The 24,528-nt window shown below is 42.7% G+C and overlaps 1 protein-coding gene across 3 annotated transcripts in view; it reads right to left on the minus strand.

The window, feature by feature from the left end:
* Positions 1-24,528, minus strand: part of NPFFR1 (neuropeptide FF receptor 1) — a 660,400-nt gene that overhangs the window by 593,394 nt on the left and 42,478 nt on the right. For 2 of the 3 annotated variants that reach the window (XM_068257825.1, XM_068257824.1), the window contains exon 3: positions 11,304-11,454. In XM_068257825.1, the coding sequence (XP_068113926.1) occupies positions 11,304-11,310 (7 nt within the window). In that variant the 5' untranslated portion in view covers positions 11,311-11,454. Of the gene's footprint in view, positions 1-11,303; positions 11,806-24,528 lie in introns of those variants that run through there. The other variant, XM_068257826.1, reaches the window with a different exon arrangement.

The raw sequence follows: 24,528 nt of genomic DNA on the forward strand, positions 1-24,528 counted from the left end.
AAGTGTAAATATCGTTTTTGCTATAGACGCTATTTGACGTTTTATTTCAGAATTCGTTTACTGTTATAGACGGTATTTTGCCATTTCATTTCCGTTTATTTAACGTATTTAGCACTAAATTATCGTTTATAACCTCTTAAACGAAAAATATGGTTTTGCATTCAAACTTCTAATTTCGGCTACACCCCGCGCCCTTTTTTCCAGGCGCCCTTTTTTGATATACGCGGTGGAGCTAGCCAACCAGACCAGGATGGATGAGCAAAGGACTGACTCGATTGTGGCAGAGTAGAAGGACCACAGAAGTTCCTGGGCCATAACAAACTTCTTTAGTTGGCGAAGGAAGAAGTTGTGGTGGTATTTACCCGCCAGGTATTTACCCGCTGTTATAATTTAAGTAGGCCTCAGTTATTTGGACTGAGTTTTAGGTAAAAGGCTTGTTCGCAGAGTATACCTTTAAAGAGAAACTCCGACCAAGAATTTAACTTTATCTCAATCAGTAGCTGATACCCCCTTTTACATGAGAAATATAATGATTTTCACAAACAGACCATCAGGGGGCGCTGTATGACTGATTTTGTGCTGAAACCCCTCCCACAAGAGGCTCTGGTACCGTACGGTACTCTGGGCAAACTGCCACAATGTAACAATGTTCACAGACAGGAAATGGCTGTTTACAGCTGTCTGCAAGGCCAGAACAGCTAGAAACAGCTTAAATAACCTGCCCACAGTAAAAATGTCACCATGTAATACATGTCAGAATGTGAATCTGGGAGAGGAAAGATTTTACAATGAGCAAACACTGCTTAAATTATTTATACATAATTATGGTAAAAATGAAGCACTTTTTTTATTACATTATTTTCACTGGAGTTCCTCTTTAAAATAGAGTTTCGTGTGATGCAGGCAGAAGCATCTCAGTGTCTGCTTGAAGCAGATGATACAAGCAGATACTGAGAACATGTTCCTGAAGGAAGGCCACAGGCCTACACTGCCCCAGACAAATGGACTACGGGAACAATCAACATAGGCCATATTTACAAAATACCACATTCTTGTAAGTAAGTGAAAAGTGGCATTGAATATTAATCGAGTAGGTGTGTATTATGACACCACGTGGGGTCGAAGCCAATAGCCGGGTCTGGGGGAGGGCTAAGATGAGGTCACATTTAACTCTTTCCTAGTCAGTATTAAAGGGCCGGAGGGGCCAACAGAGCGCACTCTGATTCCTACTTTCATGCTCTCTATCTACTGACTGGAACACCTAATTATTTCCTTCTTTATGTAATCTGATATAATGTATGCTGTACATAGTTAGTCTAGATGTAACGTAGGATAGACAAGAGATCACCTGATTACAGTCACTGGGAAGGTAATCAAGAAGCTGCAATGCAACGGAATGACTAAATAAGTATCTGCTTGGCTAAGATATGATGAACTTTATCTGTATATCTGTTTCCTGAATAAATAACTCGTACATTGAAGAAGCCTGAGAACGGTCTATCTCCAACAATGCTTGCTGTGTTGAGAGTCAAGTTATCTCACAGTCTGTGAGGCGCAACTATACGAAGTTGCTGGTGTCGAAGCAAAAAGGTGAATTATAACACCCGCCAGGTCAGGTCATCGGAGATGGTTGTGCCCAGGAGGCGGACGTTGGGTACCCTAACGACTTCTGTGTCCTCAATATATATCGGGGGAGGATTACTGGCATACTTCCTGAAATCAATGACCATCTCAACAGTTTTGGCTGTTAAGAACTAGCCTATTCTCTCTACCCCAATTGCTGATTCTTACTACCTCCTGGCGGTAGTCCTGCTCATCGTTCTTACTAAAAAGACCAACAATTGTGGTGCAGTCCACAAATTTAACGATTTTGACAGAGTCTGCTGTGGATGTGCAGTTGTTCGTGTATAGAGAGAACAGGAATGGGGACAAGACTCAGCCCTGAGGGGCTCCAATGTTGGTCACTCTGGGTCTGGAGGATATGTCAACCAACTTAACAACCTGGGACCTGTGCAAGAGAAAGTCTGTGATCCAAAGACATAGAATTGGATGGACTTTGAGCTCCATGAGCTTGTCATGCAGAATACGAGGGCAGATATTATTATTAAGGCCGAGTTGAAGTCCAGGAGAAGAATTCTAGCGTATGAGTCTGGTCTATCTAGGTCAAGCATGGGCAAACTTGGCCCTCCAGCTGTTAAGGAACTACAAATCCCACAATGCATTTGCCTTAATGAGTCATGACTGTGGCTGTCAGACTCCTGCAATGCATTGTGGGACTTGTAGTTCCTCAACAGCTGGAGGGCCAAGTTTGCTAATGCCTGGTCTAGGTGGTCAGTAATAAATTCCAGGCAAATGTTAATAGCATCATCAGTGGACCTGTTTGCTCTGTACGTGAACTGGAGTGGGTCCAGACGGTCCAGAGTGGTGTTCTTGAGCAGGGACAGGACCACTCTTTCAAAGGTCTTCATGACCACTGATGTTTGGGCCACGGGCCTGAAATTGTTTAGGTCAGAAACATCTTGCTTCTTTAGTAGGGGAATGAGGGTGGACTTGAACCAAGGGTTGAACCAGGGTTTTCTTGTTGGGAAAGACTCTGTAGGTCATTGAGGACATGCATGTCTCCTCACAGGTGATGTCTGCCCATTCATCCAGGTTCACATTTTGGGGAGCACAGACCAACCAGCTGTTGCAGTCAAAGCAGTCCTGTAGTTGTTTAGCATCGCATGTCCACTATTTGACTGTCCTGAGAGCTGCTTTGGAAGACTCAAGGCATATCCTGTAAGTTGGGGTTAGTTGGATGAGGCAGTGGTCAGAATTCCCAAGGGCAGCCTGCAGGGTAGCTTTGTAGACATCCTTGTGCATTGTGTAGCAGTGGTCTAGATTGTTGCCACTTCTGGTTGGGCATGATCTGAATGTACCTTGACATCTATGAGTGCAGATTGGCTTTATTGAAATCTCCCATGATAATGAAGAGGGAGTCTGGTAGGGCGGTTTCCAAGTGCGAGAAGGCGTCGCTTAGGGAGCGCAGAGCATTCTTGATGTCTGCGCCGGATGGGGGACATGGTAGGACAACTCCCTAGGCGAGTACATGGGTCTGTAGTTGATGAAGAGGAGTTCTAAGTTAGGAGCACAGTATTTGGCAAGAATGCTAGTGTCAGTGCGGAGTTGATGTAGAAGTAGACACCACCACCTCTCTTTTTTCTAGCTGATGCAGCATCTCTATCAGCACGGAAGAGGCTGAAGTTCAGGAGATTTAATGAGTAGTCTGGGATGTAGTCATTGAGCCATGTCTCGGTGGTTGGTCTTGGGCTTAGAGCTGATTAACAGAAGTATGTCGAGCCTGTTGGGAAGGCATCGGACATTAGCTGGAAGGTTGAATATGATGGCCATGATCGATGTTCCCAGCATGCCAGTTTAGCTCTACTGTAGGAGGTGAAGTGGGGGGGAGCAGAGGGGGCTCTGAATAATGGGACCGGGCAGCTGGCGTGCTAGTGTAATGGTGGTGGGTGGCTGGACAGGGGCGTGCATGCTATGGGTGCAGGGAACATGGTATGTGTGAATTTCTTGGCTTGTTACTGACATCTAGTGTAAATTTTATAGCCCCATTAGAAACATTCTGACCTAAAAAAAATTGACAACAAAAATACCTATTTTTCCCACTGTACGTTTCAGGGTAGTGCATAAACTCGGAAAAAAATGAAAATCTGCTAACAAATTGTTCCCATCTCCTGGCTCACAACTCTCTGAGAGCCAGGACTCTACCAACTCTCTGAGAGCTGGGTAGGTTTTGGTGCTCTCTATCAATTGTCATGTTCTTCAGGGTACCCAATGTAAATCTGGCACTGGGTCCTACAACCCCTACGTTACACCACTCTGGGCTACTCTAAAAGGCAGTGTAGTGGTTGTGCTAACCTTACAGACTGCAATCTGGTTTCTTAAGGCAGTGCTGAAGTACTAGAAAATGAGTCCACGTTTCCTTGCCTTGCTTTTATACTAGGGCCAAACCCTGGCAGGAGGTTTAGACTTAAAAAAAAAAAAAAAAAAAGATATTGTAAGCATAATTGTAAAGAAGCTACAATCTAATTCATATTCAATAAAATTCCTGTTGCCTGGCTACAAGGGTGTAACGATAGCAGTGGGTGCCACTAGTAAGGGGGAGGAGTGGGGTTGGGAAAGGAACTCTTCAGTGTAGGAGCTCTGCACAGCCAGTCTCCAGGCAGCTTCTGTCCCTGTCACATGACATTACGGGATGGAAGCCGCACAGTGATTGGCTATACGCACTTGTACACTGAAGAGGAGTTAAGAAGGGGGGTTTAACTTGGGGATTAATTAAAACTATGTCACAATGTAGTTATCGCCTTGCCTGGATTTCAACCTGATCCATGCATCAAGTGAAGTCACAGAGGAGTCAGCACCTAATCTGCATACTTGTTCAAAGATGATCAGCATAACAGCAGACACGTAGTCTGTTTTAAAAAGGAATAAAGGTGTCAGACTCCATATCCCTTCACTGCAGGCTTTCTGTAAAACAGGGAGTAATTATATCTGATCCCTTGTTTGATCCCTTGTCTGAAATGCAAAACCCTTAATGCAGCCACTTCTAGACAATGGCCCTGCTATTCAAATCATTATTTTACCTCTGTAAACCGGCCCTGAATCATCAGCTGCTAGTTCATACAATGACCCAAAAAGCTGGATCTCTGCTATTTAATATGTCAAATGTAAATATATTTTTAAATAATAACTGGCAGCAATATAATGAATGCAGTTGAGCATGGTGCATTATTAAAGATGCTCACAGACATAAAACAATAATTCATTGCTTCAGCCAATGCTTGACATTCCCTCACTTCTTCTTATACGTAACAGCTGATTGACCTTGGATGAAGAATTGATCAGTAAGGTGGTAAGTTCCATTCCTAAAGGGTTACTGAGAAAATCACTTGATTAAAATGGTTGGAGCTGTTATTTGCTGTTTTATATAGCTTCTCTATGGGGAGTATATACTGTATATATATTTCTTCTATTGCTGTTATTTTGACTGTGCAAACCATAGTGCAGCTGAATGTATAGTCTTCTCAATGCAGTCTTCATGCTGTGCTTCCTTCGAAATTCCATTTTTATTCCAAATCTACTTTAGGGATCAAGTCCTGTATTTGTCATTAAATATTACATTTTTTTCTGTGTATTTGTCCTCTTTTTCACATGTATCTAGTGTATGACAATGTTCAGAACTTACAGTAACAGATGTGCTTTCAAATGTGAAATTTTAGAGCTACAACAAAAGATAAGGAGACTATTTACACTACAGCTGTTCAGGGCCGGGCCGAGGCGAGAGAGGCTCCAGTCTCAGGGCACAGCGTAGAAGGGGTAAACAACTCACTCAGCTATCATTCCCCTATTGTGTTTTAAGCAGAGAGAAATAAGAGAAGGGGATACATGGCAGTAACTGCAAGCCAGATAACTAGAAATTAAGGTATTGGGGGGTTGAGGGCCCTGGGGTGCCTCCTACTGTAGTATAATAGCACTTTGGTGTCTCAGTCTTGGGTGCTGGAGGACCTTGTCCCAAATCTGCAGCTGTTTAGCCACTCTGATTGCGACCATGGCAAAGAACATTTTACACTACAAGGTCTACTAGTTGCAGTGGCATTTTGTGTTTACAATACAGAACTAATTTTGTAGCCACTAGAGGAGCAGGCACTATATGCATCAAGCAGTTTGGGCTGTAGATTAGCCTTTTTAAAATATGTCACCTATTCATGACGTTACAGTGCGTACATGTAATAGAGGTGTGGGGAAATTTGGGAGTGGGAATAGCCAATAGTAGAATATCTGTATTTTACTGATATTCTACTATTTTACAATAATATTTTTAGTTAGTAAAATATTGGTAAGGGCCCTTTTCCACTTGCAAGCGCAATCAGAAATGCGTTTGTGATTGCAAACGTTTTTTCCACTTGCTGCAATTGCAATGTGAATCACTGGTAGTGAAACACGATCATACCAATAATCGTGCAACCCAATGATTGCAATTTGTGAAAAATGTAAACGCATTAATGAATAGTGCATGGCGATTTACATGTAAATCACATTGCACTTGTGATAGGCAAGCCTCTATTTTAAGAGGATCATGGCTAGTGGAAAAGGAACCTTAATGATACCAATATATTGCTTGCTACAGCAAAATATAACCCTATTCTCACAGATAACCCTTTCTCTATGAAGCCTAACCTTAAAGGGACTCCGAGCAGTGCAGAAACTATGGAAAGATGCACATCATTTTAAAGCTCTCTTTCTCCTCTTTCTCCTTTAAAATGATATCCATCTTTCCATAGTTATATTGTATTACACAGGGCGACTTTTTGTCAAAGTCAGCAGCTGCATTCAGCAGAATGGAGCTGCTGACACTGGGGAAAGTGTCGTCCTCTGTAATACAATATAACTATGGCTTGATGGATATCATTTTAAAGCTCTCTTTCTCCTCTTTCTGACGACACCTAAATTGTTGCCCTACGCCTTTTAGTTTTCTCTATTTTCGCGATCGAAATCGCGGCCGCGGCAATTTCAATCGCGAAAATAACGAAAACTAAAAGACGTAGGGTGGTGGTTTATATATCATTGGAAAGAGGAGATATACATATGCACAGAGGGAAATACTGGTAGCTTGGTAGTTGGGAAAAGCTGTTTATTTCCCACAATACACCAAGACTCCCACAATGTGAAGTCAGGACCTTGGTCATGACATCAAACTGTGGGAGGGGTTTCACCACAATATCAGCCATACAGATGTCCCTGATGATCTATTTGAGAAAAGGTAAAGATTTCTCATGGGAAAAGGGATATCAGCTAGTATTTGGGGTGAAGTTCAATCCTTGGTTACAACACTGAACTGACATTCAGTTCTTGTCAATGCACACGGCAGGGGTATCTAAAGGTTTTGTTGTGTTTTCTGCTTGTTTGTTTTTTTTAGTAATTTTTTTTCTTTTTTGATCTTTCTGAAAGTGAGTATACAGGCATACGCACTGTTCCCCACACAGTTTTGGACCACGGTGACAATTCAGGCTGAGTTATGCACAAAAGCATCACTAGCCTAAAACCTGTTGAAGCGTACTGTTTCTGTATGACTTTCGGCTAAAGTCAAATTTGAAGACAGGCAAAGGGAAGCTTGCAGGGATGTTGCCTCCTATCAACGTCCTATTCCCGCCTCTTCCTTCCTTTTACCCGCCCATGCCCTTCTCATCCCTTCCCCCTTCACTCACCTTAACAATTTGAGGCTGAGTGCTTTACAGAAGCATCACTAGCCTAGAGGCTAGAGATGCATACTATTGCTGTGGAGCAGGGTGGAGGGACGTTGCATAGCTTATGATGGAGCAGGATAGATAAGGAGGTGCACAATGCCCCTTGTTTGCGCTTGGTCAAGATAATCCAGCACTCCCAATCTCTTAGTGATAAGTCGCAGATCGTTGTAGATCGTTGTATACACAATAGACTTTCAGCAGCCGCCTTGGCCGAGAGCTCCCTAGTGTGTGTGCAAGTCTTTCTTTTTCAACTAAACTATAAGAAGACATAAATCATGGATTCACATATCTTTGTGCATTATCCATTCCTCTTCTCCTACTCCCTGGTCCCCATAATCACGCCTTGAAAAAATGTACTTTTGGCATAAAGCAGACCTGAACTCAGAATGCCCTCTCTGCTCTACAAGATAGCCAACAGCATAATAACCTTTAAACAAAAACATTTCTTTCTTACAGCTGATACAAATCCTAAAATACATCTGCACTGTTTCTACTTCCTGATTCATGGAAGCAGACATATTCTTAACATCCTGTGCTTTCAAATGAGCTTATCTGTCATCTCTGCCATGGTAGTCATGTGGCACAGGGGAAAGATCAAATTACAACTTGGGATTAGGCAGAGATGAGGGGGAATTAGACAGGCTAACCTCTCTAAATACATACAGGGTGTATTTATCTATGTTTTCTTTCTGTCATGTGCAAGAGTTTAGGTCCACTTTAAGTCAAATTTTCAGATAGGAAGAGGCAAGCTTGGGCATTGTTCTTTCCTGTCAACCTCCAATTCCATCCATTTCTCCCCATTCACTCGCTTAACCACTTCACCTCCAAGGTTTTTTCCCCTTAAACACCAGAGCCATAGCGCTCCTTCCATTAATTCGTCCATAACTTTATAACTACTTATCACAACAAAACAATCTAGACCGTTTTTTTTTGCCACCAATTAGGCGGTTTTTGGGTGGTACTTTTAGCTAAGTTACTTTTTCTTTTATTCTAAATGCATTTTAATGGGACTAATAAGAAAGGAATGGAACAATTCAGTATTTCTCCGTTTTTGGCCATTATAGTTTTAAAATAATACATGCTACCGTAATAAAAATGCACATATTTTATTTGCCCATTTGTCCCGGTTATTGCAACATTTAAAATATTTCCCTAGTTCAATATATGGTGTCAATATTTTATTTGGAAATAAATGTGTATTTTTTTTTAATTTTGCATCCATCACTATTTACAAGCCCATGATTTTAAAAAATATCAGTAATATACCCTCTTGACATACATATTAAAAAAGCTCAGTCCCTAAGGTAACTATTTATGTTTTTTTTAATACCTCCCCCCCCCCCCCCCCAAAAAAAAAAAGGTACTATGGGAGAGTGTGGGAGGGAAATAGTTAATTTGAAATGTAAATGTATGACTTTTTATATAAAACAAAAAAAATTGTATGTAGGTGTAATTTTATTATTTGGCCAAAAGATAGCCTCGTGTATTCCTTTCTGTTGTGTACTATTAGTATGCTAAACAGGAAGCAATGTGTGGACGTGTAAGTATCGTTTTTTGTGAATGACGGGGCATCTAATTGATTGCTGGAGTTCATTCACATGAGGACTTGGATTAATGGATGGAAACTGCATTCCAATTCATTCATCCCCCCTCTACTGTTTGGCAACAAGAGTGCACGGCAGCAAGGGAGGAGTACCTACGACTCTGCAAAGTAAAGAAGGGACGTAGATACTCGTGCCGGGGAAGGGGAAGTGGGTAAAGTGAGACCGATTTGAAAATAAACTATTGTATCTTTCATACGAGCCTAAAAAGGACTTTTCCTTAGCTATCTCACAGTTCTATTTTATGTTTAAAAATGTAATATTGTTTTATTGTCTCTGCTCAATGACACAGTCTTTCAAGTGTGCAGAGCTAAAATATATGAACATTGACTTTTTTTATCTATCCTCTGCACTCAGAAACTGTTCTCTGCCCATGAAGAGTTGTATGGCCGTGATTCCTTTTCAGTGAGGGTTACGCTATAGTCTGACTATGTCCTGACTACAACAACAACCAAAACATTTGTAAACACTTTTCTCCTGTAGGACCCAAAGCGCAGAGAAACTGACAGTTGCATACCTGAATGTTAACTCTTCCAGGCAGAAAAAGAAAAAAGGTAACTCAACCTAGTTATTAAAGAGGCACTGCAGTGACATATAGAAGAATGCAGTACATTATTCAAGATACCTACTTTTATGATTATTTTCCTGGTTTCAGCATCAGAAACACCACCTGTATCTATTTATTGCTGTATACTGGCATGCAGCTCCACCCTCCCAGTGATACTTAGCCTAGTCTGTTTAGCTAGACAAGACACAGAACTTTTATATAGAGCTTCAGCCACTAGCGAGCGCTCTGTAGGCAGTAGCACTGTTAGGGAGTCTCCATACTGAATGCTGTGTTGACTTACTGACCAGTAATAGCTAAGATGTGAATCCTGGTCTCCTGTGTGATAGACCAAGCCCTTAACCAGAACACTATCCAGTCACAGCTATGCTAGCAATACGGAATTCTCCTCCCAGAGCATTCTGGGAAACCAGGCATTATTTTGACTGACTTTGGAATTCTCAGAAACAATCATTCCGTAGCACTGCACCTGACAGGACTAAATATGTCACCATCTGGGATAAATTTCAGAATGTAAATCATGGTGAGGAAAAATGTTACAATGTGCAAATACTGACTAAATAATTTATATATTGATAATGTAAAAAAATAAGCAATTTGATGCATTACATTATTTTTACTACAGTTCCTCTTTAATATGCTTGACACTGTACATCCACGTCTATCTCATTATGTCACATGTCGCCTTGAGTACACTTTAAGGAGTTAATGGTGCCTCTGCCGAGATTCTTGCGTGTACAGTGGTCCCTGACACTTAGCCGATGTTTATAAGTGCTGGATCACCTCGGCCAAGCGCAGTCCAAAGGCATTGCTCTCCTGCCTATCTGGTCCCTCTACACAGTGCGCCAAACATCGTCCCTCCTTTCCACTCCATAGCAATGGTAAACATACAAATCTTAGACTTGAACTGTTAAGAGGAGGGGATGAGGAGGGAATGGGAGGGTAATAGGAGGGAAGAGGAGGGAATAGGTCAGTGATAGGAGTAAACATCACGACAAGCCTGCCCTTTCTCTGAAAATGTTACTTTAGTGGAAAGTCCTGGTTATGGGTAGCAGGGTAAACCAGGGGAGGAATGGACAATGCACAGAGGTATGTGGATCCAGCATGAACATACCTCTATTCTTATCTTAGGTTGTTCTGCCCCATACAGGATTCCTTTAAGACAGATAAGGAGAGATAATTTACAAGATAAGTTTTGTGAATAACCCCCATTGGTGGAAACCAAATTTATCATATTGAAGACCCCTCTATATTAAACAGAATAAACATAGTTTTACTATGTTAGTGTGCAGTTACCTTCTTGATGGAGGTGTCTGGAGGCAAAGGGGGCACTACCTGTACTTCAAATTCCTTCACTGCCCCATTAATACACACACATTAGACCAAGGTACACATCACAGTAAGTGCCTGTAATGTCAGCTATATGCGGCACAAAGCTGCTGTTCATAGCTTCTCTGCTCCCAGATTTGTAAAGTGTACAACTAATCTGCTGAAGTAACTGATCAGGTAAAGATTTCACTATACTGATGAGGCATAGTAGCGTAATGTACAATGTACGAGTTATACTATGGAGTAATCTGTAGTAGTAAAGCACTTGCTGATCTCTCTAGTCCTTCTGATTTCTGGCATTCACAGCATCTATGACCTGGTTCTAAAGAGCTTTACAAGATTCTGTACCAAAACTCCTCTTCGGGTCTTTGCCAATCAACACTGATTTGTAATAAAAAGATTAGAATTCACTGTACCATCTAGGAAGCAACTGTTCCCGTTCTCACTATTTTAGCTACACTTTCACAAAATTCGTGCTTTTTAATAAATGTTCAGGACTATTGCGCTTACCTTCCATTGTGCCTCTTCTTTAGGTGGTATGTCCCAGCTGATTTCAGGTACAGGTCTCTCCTGTCTGGTTTCTTGACTTGAGATTATCTCCCGTTAGTGTAGATACCTGTATAGCATCCAGACTTACTCAGGAATCCCAATGATACTTTTGCTATAAAAGGAACACAAATATTTCCTTGTCTTCAGTCACTGTTCCCCAAGAACTCAATTTATGATTTGATAGCCATGTGGAACTATAGAGCTATAGAACGTTGTACAACCTGGAGAAAAAGTAAATTATGCTAAAGTTCCATTTTATCATTCGATCCACCTCATTATTTGTATTTATAGAGCCTCTATCAATCATTTTCCAACTGGGAAACGTATGGATTAAACTAATAAAGCAGTCTGTGTACTCAAAAGGCAGAGACGATGATCAGCAGCTGCTGCCATAGAATATAGGCAGCCCCGTGGATGCTGTTACTGCTTCTCTATCCAGATAGGGAGTGTGAGTATAGTGGTCTGTAGCTAAAGCTTCTCTTTGTCGTCTTATTCACAGCTCCGAATATCCTCCCTTCATTAGACTCTTGCTCGCCAACGTCAATGCAGAGCATGTTGCTCCCTCCCTAAAGAGACAGGGGTCTGCAGACTGATTTCTACTGCGTTTCATATTGCTATGGATACTAATCACAGACACTCACAGCAGAGCCTTAAGCCCCCATTCTCCCATGCAGGTAGCTGACCCCCCACATTCATCTGTATTTACAATTTTTATGTGAAACTTTCTTATGCACATTTTTGTGTTCCGCTGTGCAAATCACTTTAATAGGTTTAAAGAAGATGATGGCTTCTGAAGAGAGCTGTAAAGTTTTATTGCTTAGATATTTTACAGCCGCTGATATAATTACTTTTATGTGACTGACATAAAATGATATTTATTTCAATGATTGTTTTATAAATGGCTTATGAGGAAAAAAAACAAATTACTCATGTTTGCAGGTGCGAACTAAATTTGCCAGTAAGATATGTTTGTAACTTGTCACTTATTGGCAGGCTGCTGTATGTCTGATTTAATTTTAATGTGTTTCTACAGAATGATGGGCCTGATCCAATTTTCTCCTAGGTTATATTTTCACATTATAAATAAAATGTCTTTCAAGCCACCAGCAAATACTCAGAGTAATTTTGATAGTACTTTTCACCTACTTTTTGGTACTTTTACAATTACAGAGAGTAAAAATTATTTAAAACAGAAAATGAAAAATTATCTCCTAGGAGAAAACTTAGGAGAAAAAGTAAATAGGATTGGGTATTATACTGTCTGTGTCTTGAGGTAACACATCTATGTTGTTTCATTATTATTATTAGTGTTCCAATTTGGCATATTGAATTCAGAAAACACCTGAATACTCCCAAATACCTCCCTTCAGCACCATTTCAGTACCGAACAAGCCGACAGGGTCAGGGGGAGGTCACTTACTTGCGCTTCTCGGTGCATTTCATGTGACTCCGATGCTTCCTCCTTCCAAAAGCCAGAGGAAATGGTGGAAATGGTGAAGTCATGTAAAACAGTTATGTGAACTACCCCCTGACTCTGTCTGTTTGTTTGGTACTGAAATGATGCTGAAGTGCAGTGCTCTGAAGTATTCAGGTGTTCCGAATTCAATATGCCAAATTCAAACACCAACACTTGGCATAAATTGTATGAGCAATTAGCTAGGATATCACTGGACTGAGAAGGCTGCATTATCTCTTCCCGCCGCACACACTCACACAATATGCTATTGTCTGCAGCAGTCTTGCTGCATCCATCGCCAATACAGAGCTCCGAAGAGATGAACACTGGGTTAAGCAAATGTATCTATGCCTGCAGTGAATCGTATATGGAGATTTGACACTCATGTTCAGCCTTATGCTGGATACACACTTCTCATTCCCGCACTCGATGCGCCCGTCGATTCGTGTCGACTCGATTATTTCCGAGCACTTCCAAGCGTATTTCAAAGATTGTTAGGTCGATTTACACGTAAAGTATGCCAAATCGACCTAACGATCCATCGAAACGCGAATCGGACATGTCGGAAATAATCGAGTCGACGCGAATCGACAGGCGCGTCGAGTGCGGAAACGCACCGTGTGTATCCAGCATTACATCTGGCGTTCATCATGGAAAGTCACTTGATGGATCTACATTCTTTACCTGTTATCAAATAGCCTTAAAGTGACCCTGAGATAAGGGATTAAAAATGTATGATACATACCTGGGGCTTCCGTCAGACCCCTTTGCGCTGATTAGTCCTTCACTGTCTTCCTCTGCTGCCTGCAGCCTCCACAATCTGGCCCAATAAGTAGGGGGCTTACTGTGCATGTGTGGCCCAGCTACGCACACTCCCCATCATGTTCTCATCGCCGGGAGAGTTTTGTGCCTGCACAGTACTGCTGCGCAGTCGCAGAACGCTCCTGGCCACGTAGAGCGCGTGGCTGGACTGCGCATGACTGGCCCCGACTGGCTGAATTACTGGGCCAGATTGCGGAGGCTGCAGGCGGTGGAGGACGACGGCAAGGGAGCAATGAGGACAAAGGGGGCTGGTGGAGGCCCCAGGTATGTATAAAACTTTTTTTTCTTCTTCTCAGGTACAATTTAAGATGCCCATACAGCTACTGATTTTGGTGGCAAATTAACCAATAAACATCTCTCTCTGATCAAATCTGATCGGAGAGAGATCTGCTGGCCCCCATAAACCGCATGCTGATTCCTGACCGATTTCTGCATTAAATCTTTAGGCAATCAGCCTCGTGATGCCGCCTCATCACCGACGTGCTCAATTGGGTGCACGGCGGTAACAGCATGTGATAATCAAGCGATGAACAAGCAATAAACCCTTGCGTGCTGTCCCCCCTAGTGTAACATGTACTCCCTCTCTTCCCCCATGCCCCAGCATTAAATTCTTTAATTGTTATGTCACCCGCCGCTGTGTTCAGACTCCTCTACCAGATTCCCTCCCTATGGGGTTGACAGGCAATCTCTTGGGGCAGCGGCAACCACGTGTTGTACAAAGCCAGAATAGGAGCCCAATCACAGCGGTAGGTGGCATGACAGGTACAGTATTAATGAATGGAAGGGGGAGGGGCAAGGGTGTACATGTACACTAGGGAGGACAGTGGCCAGGGGATTCTGTTGCGTTCATCGTTTGATTATTGCATGCCGTTACCACTACACACGCAAATTGAACATGTTGTCCTGACATCTTGCAGCGTGTCTGATAGAAACATTTGACCAATTTTGGGCCAAAAGTGGTTGAATCGTCAATTGGGCATTCTTTTGGCTGCACTGATTTTCATTGGCCACCAAATCTATATATGTATGGCCAGCCACCTTAAGAATGTCACATATTGTGTAAACAGGGCAAAAAGCAAATAACAGCTGTGATGAAACAACACTCAGAGCACACAAATGAATTGGCTACATACACTAAAGTGGAAAATCATTTCCTCAAATGAAACAGTTTGTTGCTTATGGCAAGCTTCAGGCAGTCAGTGCTTATATAATTCAGTTCCAGTCAATACAATACTAAAGAACCTGCCTCATCTTAGACTAAGTACAGTGGCACTTTAACTCTTATTACATTTACACTTGACCTCTCTGCTTGGTTGCTTATCATCTGGAAGAATCCATATGCTAGGCTGTTTGCTAATTCCCTCTACTGAGCATTCAAAGTAAATGCTATTGCTGTTTTTTGCCTCTAGACAGTAAAACACATCTCATTCAACAGCTATGAAGTTATTTTAATAGAAATTTCCACAACTAGTTCAATGGATAAAGTAGTTTTTAAAAATGCTTTTAAAGTTCTGCTTTTCAGGACTTTAGATCTCTACAGCACAGTATTACCACTTTTATTCAAATATTTATTTTTACGTAATCCTCACTTGATATTAAAGCAGACCTAGACTGCAAATTTTAAAATGAGAAAAACTGGATGACATTTATTATGATTGTTCACGATCACCCTTTTCTTCATTTTGGATGCAGAGTAATATCAATCATGTTATTCTACCATTATTTTACTATTTGCTTTCCTGATGCTTAACCACTTCACCACTGAGGGGGTTTACCCCCTGACCACCAGAGCAATTTTCACCTTTCAGCGCTCCTTCCATTCATTCGTCTATAACTTTATCATTACTTATCACAATTAAACGATCTATATCTTGTTTTTTCCACCACCAATTAGGCTTTCTTTAGGTGGGACATTATGCCAAGAATTATTTTATTCTAAATGTGTTTCATCGGGAAAATAGGAAAAATGTGGGAAAAAAATTATTTTTCAGTTTTCGGCCATTATAGTTTTTAAATAATGCATGCTACTGTAATTAAAACCCATAAAATGTATATGCCCTTTTGTCCCGGTTATAAAACCGTTTAAATTATGTCCCTATCACAATGTTTGGCGCCAATATTTTATTTGGAAATAAAGGTGCATTTTTTTCAGTTTTGCGTCCATCCCTAATTACAAGCCCATAGTTTATAAAGTAACAGTGTTGTACCCTCCTGACATAAATATTTAAAAAGTTCAGTCCCTAAGGTAACTATTTATGTATTTTTTTATTGTACATTTTTTATTTTTTTTTTAATTACAAAAAAAAAAAAAAATTGGGAGTGTGGGAGGTAATGAGTTAATTTTTTGTGTAAAAGTAATTTATTTGTATGTGAAAAATGTGTAGGGTGTAGTTTTACTATTTGGCCACAAGATGGCCACAGTAACTTTTTGTTTTAATGCGACCTCCAAGCGTCCTTCCGGAAGCTTGGAGGAAGTACTTGGAGGCTGGGTAAGTGTTTACTTTTCACAATGATCGCGCTGCTCATCGGAGAGCAGCGGATCATTGCGGGGCTTAGATCAACAAACGGGAATGGGTTTTCCCGTTCATTGATCTCCGGGCGAGCGGGCGGCGGCGTGTTTACTAGCGGCGGGCGGCGTGTTTACGAGCGGGAGCGCGGGCAGCGGCGGGAGTGCGCAAAGTACAGATTTCTCCGTCCCTGGGGGTTAAAGGATGGAAAAAGGGACGGAGAAATTCGTACGGTCGGGGGTAAAGTGGTTAAAACTCCCCCCTTCTCCCCACAAATAAGTAAACCACTTTCTGTTCGATTAACACTAACCTTCCCTCCCTAAACATGATCCAAGAGGTCTGCTCACTGCACGTTAGACAAAGGTGTTCACATAAAGTGCCAGAAGTCCATTCAGCAAACCAACCAACGCTTCAGGATCATGGTGGATCCCCTTTGTCAAGGCATATACAGAATGTCAAAGGGGACCCGCCGTGGCACCGAAACGTTTGTTGGTTTGCTGAATGGACATTTGGCATTTTATATGAATTAAACAGCTTTGTCTAATGTGGAGTGTGCGGAGGTCTTGGATTATGATTTGCCTGCTACACCAGTCCAGCACCTCACAATTCTGCATGGTGTGCGACTCTAAGTATGCATTTTCCCCTGCCAAAGCATACCTACATCTGTATATCTAAGACCTCTTTACAATTTCACTGTCTATCAGCTGCTAATGCTCGACACCAGCTGGGCACTTGCTGGAATACCCCCCCCCCCTTCCTTGGAGATGCATCTGAGCATGCGGGCTGCTGTCCTCAGACGTGATATGAGATGGTATTTTCTGCCGAGTAATACCACTGCATGGTGTTACCAAATGCTGCCATTCAGCTGCATGTAAAGGCGCTTGTGGCTGGCAGCCAGGAGGCTAAACTGCCTGACAAGTGAGCAGTGCAGCTGCCCGTAAAACAGGAACCCAACACTAACGTTCCTCTCAAAGCAAAGTCTTTTCAGACACCTCTCTGATAGTACTGAGTGATGAATAGGTATCTGCTTGTATTACTCAATATTGAGAAAACCATTAATCCTGTCTAAATTCCCAACTATATTTGCAGAAATGCAGCCCCAATACTTCACTGTTGCTTGCAAAGACGTATTATTGTACCATTTTCTAGCCCTTCAATGAACAAATTGCCTTCTACTCAAGCCAGCCAAGTATTTCAGATTTTGTTCATCTGTCCAGAGCACCAGCTGCTATTTTTCTGCACACCAGTTCTTTTGTTTTCATGCACAGTCGAGTCACTTGACCTTGTTAGCCACAGTTCTCCCATGAAAACCTCTTCTGGTCAAACATCTTTACACAGTAGATGAGTGATACTGGGTCCAAAAGGTTCCTGTCAGTTCTGATGAATGGCTTTGCTGGACACCTTCCAACTTTGAAGGGAAATAACATATATCGTACTAACTTTCCTTGGCTGACCTCTGCATCTACGAGTTTCAACATTGCCTGTTTCTTTGTGCTTTTCAAAAGAACTTGAGCAGCACATCTTCTTGAATAGTGATGGCCCGAACAGTTCACTGGCGAACAGTTCCCGACAAACTTGGGCTGTTCGCCATTTGCATTTGATGCAAACTTTCTTGTCAAAAACTTGTGATTACATTTAACATTAAAGTCAATGGCCGCTGAGTTTAACAGCGGTAACAGCAAAGCCCCAATACCACCAATTTGCGGAATATGTTAGGGAGGGCAGTGGCAACAGGAGAGAAAAAATACCTTATAGTTTTGGAGAAAATGGATTTTAAAGTTGCGACAGGAAAAAATGATATATTTAACTCCTACGCAACCGCCGAATCGTGTATTTACGCCCCCCCCCCCCCCGCACAATGCTTCACAACCAGGGGCGTAAATACACATACCTGCGTTGTTTACCTTGCCGCACACAATTGCCGCACTGCCGCCGCTCATTTCCACCGCAGTTCTGACAATAAGGTGATCAGGGACTGGGAACAGCTTGTTCCCATCCCGATCGCTGTCCCCGCGATGAATGAAAAGGCGGCATCACGCTGACGCCGGGTGCATTTCATTCAGGAAAACAGATGTGCCGCGGTGCCAAAGGTGCCTTTTATGTGAGGTAGAGAGGTTGTTTCAAGAGAGGGCTTGTGATGGATGATTGTGTGTGGTAGGGCGTGTGTACAGAGTGTGTGTGTTTTGTGTGTGTGTGTGTGTGTGTGTGTGTGTGTGTGTGTGTGTGTACAGAGTGTGTGTCTGTGTGTCAAACACGCATAATTTTCTTCTGTGGGAGTTGACTATTGTGATCAAATCTGTTGGTTATCTGTCATTACATGAACGGCAACGGCATCGATTGTAAAAATCGATCATAAATTACAATCAAAATGCATATAAATCCACAGCGCTTGGTACTCAAATCGGCATCTGCAGTCACCCCACAGTGCTCAAAAGTATATTTCCACAGTGACCATCACCAGAAATAAATCGAGAAAGGTCACTTCTCCATCCGAAACCGGTAGGAACTGGAGACTGGGCAACTTATATGAGATCGTTTTTTGGATTTTAAATGTGTACTGGGTTACACTATATGCTTTTAACTACTAAGGGTCCCTGTCAAAAGGAGCCTGGAAGTAAGTCATTGTATATGTGATATAGATTCAGCTTCTAATAAATGTTTTATGTGATTTTTGGATGGAGAAGTGACCTTTCTCGATTTATTTCTGGTGATGGTCACTGTGGAAATATACTTTTGAGCACTGTGGGGTGACTGCAGATGCCGATTTGAGTACCAAGCGCTGTGGATTTATATGCATTTTTCTTGAAACCGATGGTGGATGTGGTTGATCCTGAGCAGCTGGTGGAACATACACATGAGATAAAGTTTGGATCAGCGCCTGTATATACTACATAATACGTGAATAAATTACAATCAGACTGTAAATTTCAATCAGTCGGACGCATTGGGGGAGCGATGCTAGATCGACAGCCCATAGGGGTGCCTCGAAAAATGTCTAAATCGCCAAGGGTTCCTTCATCCGGAAAAGTTTGAGAACCACTGCACTAACTACTTCCGAGTACTGTTTACCGTACTCTGAAGTTAAGTGTAGTGCCATCTTGTGGCCAAAAAGTAAAATGCACTCAAACATACACTCACATACACTTTATATATGTGTTTACATACATTTTAATACATTTTAACTCATTACATTCCTACCCTATAGTTACCCAATTAAAACACTTATAAAAAAAATTGAATAGACAATTTAAAAATCATAATAATAAAAAAAATGTTAACTTATAGACTCTTTAATATGGTAATGTCACGAAGGAATATTACTGTTAATTTTGCAAATAACGGATTTTAATTAGATATATACAATTAGAAATCACTAAAATGAAAAAATGCACCTTTATTTCCAGATAAAATATTGGAGCCATACATTGTACTAGGGAAATATTTTAAAAGTTGAAATAACCGGGACAAATGGGCAAATAAAATGTGTGGGTTTTAATTACGGCAGCATGTTTTATTTTAAAACTATAATGGAAGAAAACTAAGAAATAATAAATTTTTTTTATTTTTTTTCTTATTATTCCCTTTAAAATGTATGTAACATAAAATAATTCTTAGCAATAAGTACCACCCAAAGAATGCCTTATTGGTGGCGAAAAAAAAAACAATATAAAGATCATTTCTAAGTTATTAATAATGATAATGTTATTAGCGAATTAATGGAAGGAGCGTGATATGAAAACTGCTCTGGTTTTCAAGGGGAAAAAACTGTGGTTGGGAAGTGGTTAAATACGGTAAATGACAGATAATGTATCAACAATCAACATAACGGTAGTGTAAATTTACATATATCCAGGGAAAAAGCAGTACATCTCATGACGGGTCAGAACACAGTGCATACTGACCCCTGGAAACCCTGCGGAAGTGGCAACGCTTTGGGTGCTGTGGATGCTCCAGGTTGGCGGCATTGGTGGGCACGATAGGTGCGGTGGGCTGGGGGAAGAGGGAGAGCCCCACAGGGATGCAGCTCTAGCTATACTAAGTATAAATTTCCCTCCAGATCTCCCCATTGGTCTATTAACATTTAAAGATGCTTTGCACTCTAGCTATACTTAGTATAGCTAGAGTGCAAAGCTAGAGTGATCATCAATCAAATTAACAAGAGGCTTGGCGTGGGATCATTTCCAAAGATATTGGTGTGTGAACTTTTTTTTAAAGGTAAGTATTCATGGTTATTAATTAACAAAAATAAAGGACCTTTTTTTCTTGTTGTATTTGTATTTCTTTCACCCTTTTGTGGAAATGAGTAAGGGGTACTATGTACCCCCATACTCCTTACTCCAGGGGAGGGGGCTAGCATCTGGGGGTCTTCTTCTTAAAGGGGACTCCCAGATGCCACCATGAAACCCCCACCCCAGGTGTCGTTTGCCCCTTCCTCCTCCTGGGGCTCCGGGGGTGGGGAAGAGATCCTTCTCCATAGATTGGACAAGGGCTTTGAGGGAGAGCACAGTACCTTGGACCATATGGGCTGGTATAGCTCAGGGTATGAAGTCCTACACGGCTGGGGCTACGCATTCTGGCTATCCTAGCCTGCATGGGGGATAAGAGGTTAAAGAGGCTTGGGAGGGGGGACTACACATCATTTTTTTTATTTCCCACACTCTGAACATATATACATATATATATATATATAAATATATATATATATATATATATATATATTTTTTTTTATATTTTTACATTTATATACATGTTAATACATTATCTGTATGTTATATGGACTTTTTCACCTAACTTCAACATTAATTTTCTCAAAAACTGCAAGGTTTTTCTGAATTTTTCCCTCTTATTCCCACTGTACTCCTTATGGCTGTTAGCCATACTATCTCAGAAAAAAACACACGTATACAGTATATGTAGATAAATACTTGCTCTACTTACATAACATATGTATTGTACTGCCCACATTTTGATTTTTCTATAGGAAAAAAGAGAAAATCCTTCTTAGGATTCTCCATTTTAACTGTGTCTATCTTGAAGCCAATCCTGATGTCATTTCCTCCCTTACTCTCCTCTGCATGATGGTGTATGCATTGCCCGCCCTCCTCCCAGTCTTCAGGTACTCCCACCCAGCTCTGCAATAGAGAGTGCATTGTCTCAGCATGAGAAATATTGGCTAATAATGGCCAGAGGTGTGGGAGGGGAAAACAGAAGGGAAAGAGGTTTCAGCCAATCGGGCTGCATTGGTTAGTTCTGAGAGGAAAGTAAAAAAAAAAACCCAGCATGCCCCACAACTTCCTTGGCGTGGCAACGTACCAAATAAGAGTCAGGTAAACTGGGGAATTATTATTTATCAACAAGAAAAGTAATGTGAGAAAGCGCGGAGGAGCCGCCGCCATGAGCCAGCGGCGGGCGGCTCCTTCCGCACACAGGAACTTCTCGCACGGAGAGGCAGCCGCCTCCTCGCATCATGAGGCGGCTGCCTCCGTGCATCAGGCCGCAGAACGCGGCGAAACCGCCGCGCTGAATGCGGCAGATAGCCAGCAGATCCCCGCTGCGGGGACACCGCAGAACGGGGCTGCTGTTGCTGGGACTCATAGTCCCACAGGATTCAGAGTGACGCGCGCGCGCGCACTCAAACATAATTTATTACTCTCAGGGGAGAGTCAGCTGACCAGGCAGGTCAGCTGACCATAGCTTCACTCCTCATTGGTCCAGCACTTAGGGAGGTGCTGGAGAGGGGATATGTGTATATATACTGCTAGCTGTTCATTTGTTCCTTGTCTGGCGTTGCGTTCACATACGTGGGAGCACCCAGATCCGTTAGTCAGATCCGTTAGTGTGCCGGGACCAGCTGGAGCTGTAATCCTACACTAAGATAGATTTGTTGATAGCTTAAAGTACTAGTTTGATTGTGATTATTTGTTATGACTTCTTGCCTGCCTTGACTACTCTTCTGAACTTTGATCTTGTACCTCGTTATTTCTGATTCACCGTTGCCGAACCCCGGCTCGCTCCTAGACTCTGTTTCTGCCTCCTGATTCTGTACCCCGATATACCTGATACCCCGTTGCCGAACCCTGCCTGTACTTTGACTCCGTCTCTGCCTCTCGATCTTGTACTTTATCTGTCTGTGTGTGTACGACCTGGCTTGTCCGACCTCGAGAACCGACCTCATCATTGGAGGAGGTTCTTCGTTCTGTTAGTAACCCTTCCGCCTGAGGGTGACTTTCAGAAGATACTTCCTGCTAGCAGTCTGACTCCTCCCGTCTTGGAGAGCTCAGGGTTGCGGAAGTAATCTGTACAGTACGTCTTACTGTACTGAGGCCTAGTCCTCTAAGTGTTACTGTTACACCAAAACACTACACTCTACTCCGGTGAACAGAGGTTAGCTGGTATATTGGATTATCGGTGATACTGCAGATCACACATAATCTGGTATACGTCTGTATTCCCCGTGACGCTGCAGGTCACCGGTAATCAGACCTCTCTGTGCTTCACCGAGCGTTACAGAACGCCAGACCAAAAATACCGATGGAACGCACTGATCCTCTGACTGTGCTTGCCACTTCGGTGGATAGCATTCATCAAGCACTAGGCCAGCACAAAGCCTTAATTGATGCCTTATCAGGCTCTGTGAGAACCCTCCAGACATCAGTCGATTCAGTGCGATCCCCTCCTAGTGACGACATCCGTATGCCTGTCCCTGAGAAATTTTCCGGCCACAAGTCGGACTTCCGGAATTTCAGGAGTAGAGTATTGTCGTATTTTGAATTGAGACCCCGATCCTCGGGGACTGAGGCCCAACGGGTCATCTTTATTAAAACCTTATTGACTGGGGACTCCCAGTCCTGGGCATATAACCTGCCTGCTACCGATACCGCTCTGACTTCGGTAGACGAGTTCTTTAAGGCCATGGCCATAATCTACGACGACCCTGACCTTGCTGTGACCTCAGAGCGGAAACTCAAGCTTTTGCGGCAAGGCAGAGGGTCGGTCGAGGATTATGCGGCGGAGTTCCGTAGGTGGTCAATCACCTCTAGATTTGATAACTTCGCTCTGATGGATTATTTTCTGTCTGGGTTGACGGAGGAGGTCTCTGACTTAATGTTGACAGTACCAGAGCCCAAGACAGTTGATGAGGCCATATCATCGGCCATTCGTGTAGATCGCAGGCTACGCCATCAGAAGCAGGCTAGGGGAAGTCACCGTGTCAGGGTGACTTCGTATACGGCACCGGTTGCTGCAGCCTCTGAACCAGCACCTCCGCCTGTCTCACCCTTTCTGGCCTTGCCTCCACCAGAGCCGATGCAAATTGGTCGTTCAAAATTGACCCAGGTGGAGCGAAGGCGGAGGATGACGGAACAACTGTGCCTATACTGTGCAGAGGCAGGGCATAGGGTGCGAAACTGCCCCAATAGGGCGGGAAACGGGTCTGCCTAGGAGTAGTGGGGGGTGACACCCTAGGCACACAGACTTCACCCCTTAAGGAAAAAAAATTACTTCTCCCATGTACGGTCACATGGGAAGATAAATCTGTTGCCACTGAAGCCTTCATTGATTCCGGCTCAGCGGCTAACTTTATGAATTTTGAGTTTGCTCAGGAGTTGGGGTTACCACTCACTCCCGTGAGACCCCCCATCCAGGTCACGGCAGTTGACGACTCCCCTTTGCAGCGGAACTGTCCCCTGTCACAGACTCCGTTTGTGGGACTCACCATAGGGGTTTTACACGGGGAGCAGTTACAGTTTTATGTGTTGCAGATGTCCACCTCCACTATTATCCTAGGCATGCCTTGGTTGCAGGTACATTCCCCACAGATAGACTGGGCCACAGGACAGTTGACGGCATGGTCACCTCACTTTTTCCAGCAGTGTTTGGGGAGACTAACGTTGGGTCTAACCAAGGTACAGGTGGAAGGTGTACCAAAGCAATATGCAGATTATGCCGATGTATTTTGTCCCAAGGCCGCGGATAAGTTGCCCCCGCATCGTTCCTTCGACTGTCCCATTGATCTTCGTTCCGGTTGTGTGCCTCCTCGAGGTCATTTATATAACTTGTCTGGCCCCGAGAAACTTGCCATGCAGGAATACATTCGTGAGAACTTGGCAAAGGGCTTCATTAGGCCGTCCCGGTCGCCCGCTGGGGCAGGTTTCTTTTTTGTCAAAAAGAAAGATGGGGGGTTACGGCCTTGCATCGATTATCGAGGTCTCAATAAAATCACTGTGAAGAATCGCTACCCGTTACCACTTATTGACGATTTGTTCACACAGGTCACTGAGGCTAGCATATTTTCTAAACTGGATTTACAGGGGGCATACAACCTGGTGCGTATAAGGAAAGGCGATGAATGGAAGACGGCCTTCAATACCCCCGATGGGCACTACGAGTATAGGGTGATGCC

Source organism: Hyperolius riggenbachi, chromosome 10 (assembly GCF_040937935.1).
Source record: "Hyperolius riggenbachi isolate aHypRig1 chromosome 10, aHypRig1.pri, whole genome shotgun sequence".
In the NCBI taxonomy this organism is placed as follows: Eukaryota; Metazoa; Chordata; class Amphibia; order Anura; family Hyperoliidae; genus Hyperolius; species Hyperolius riggenbachi.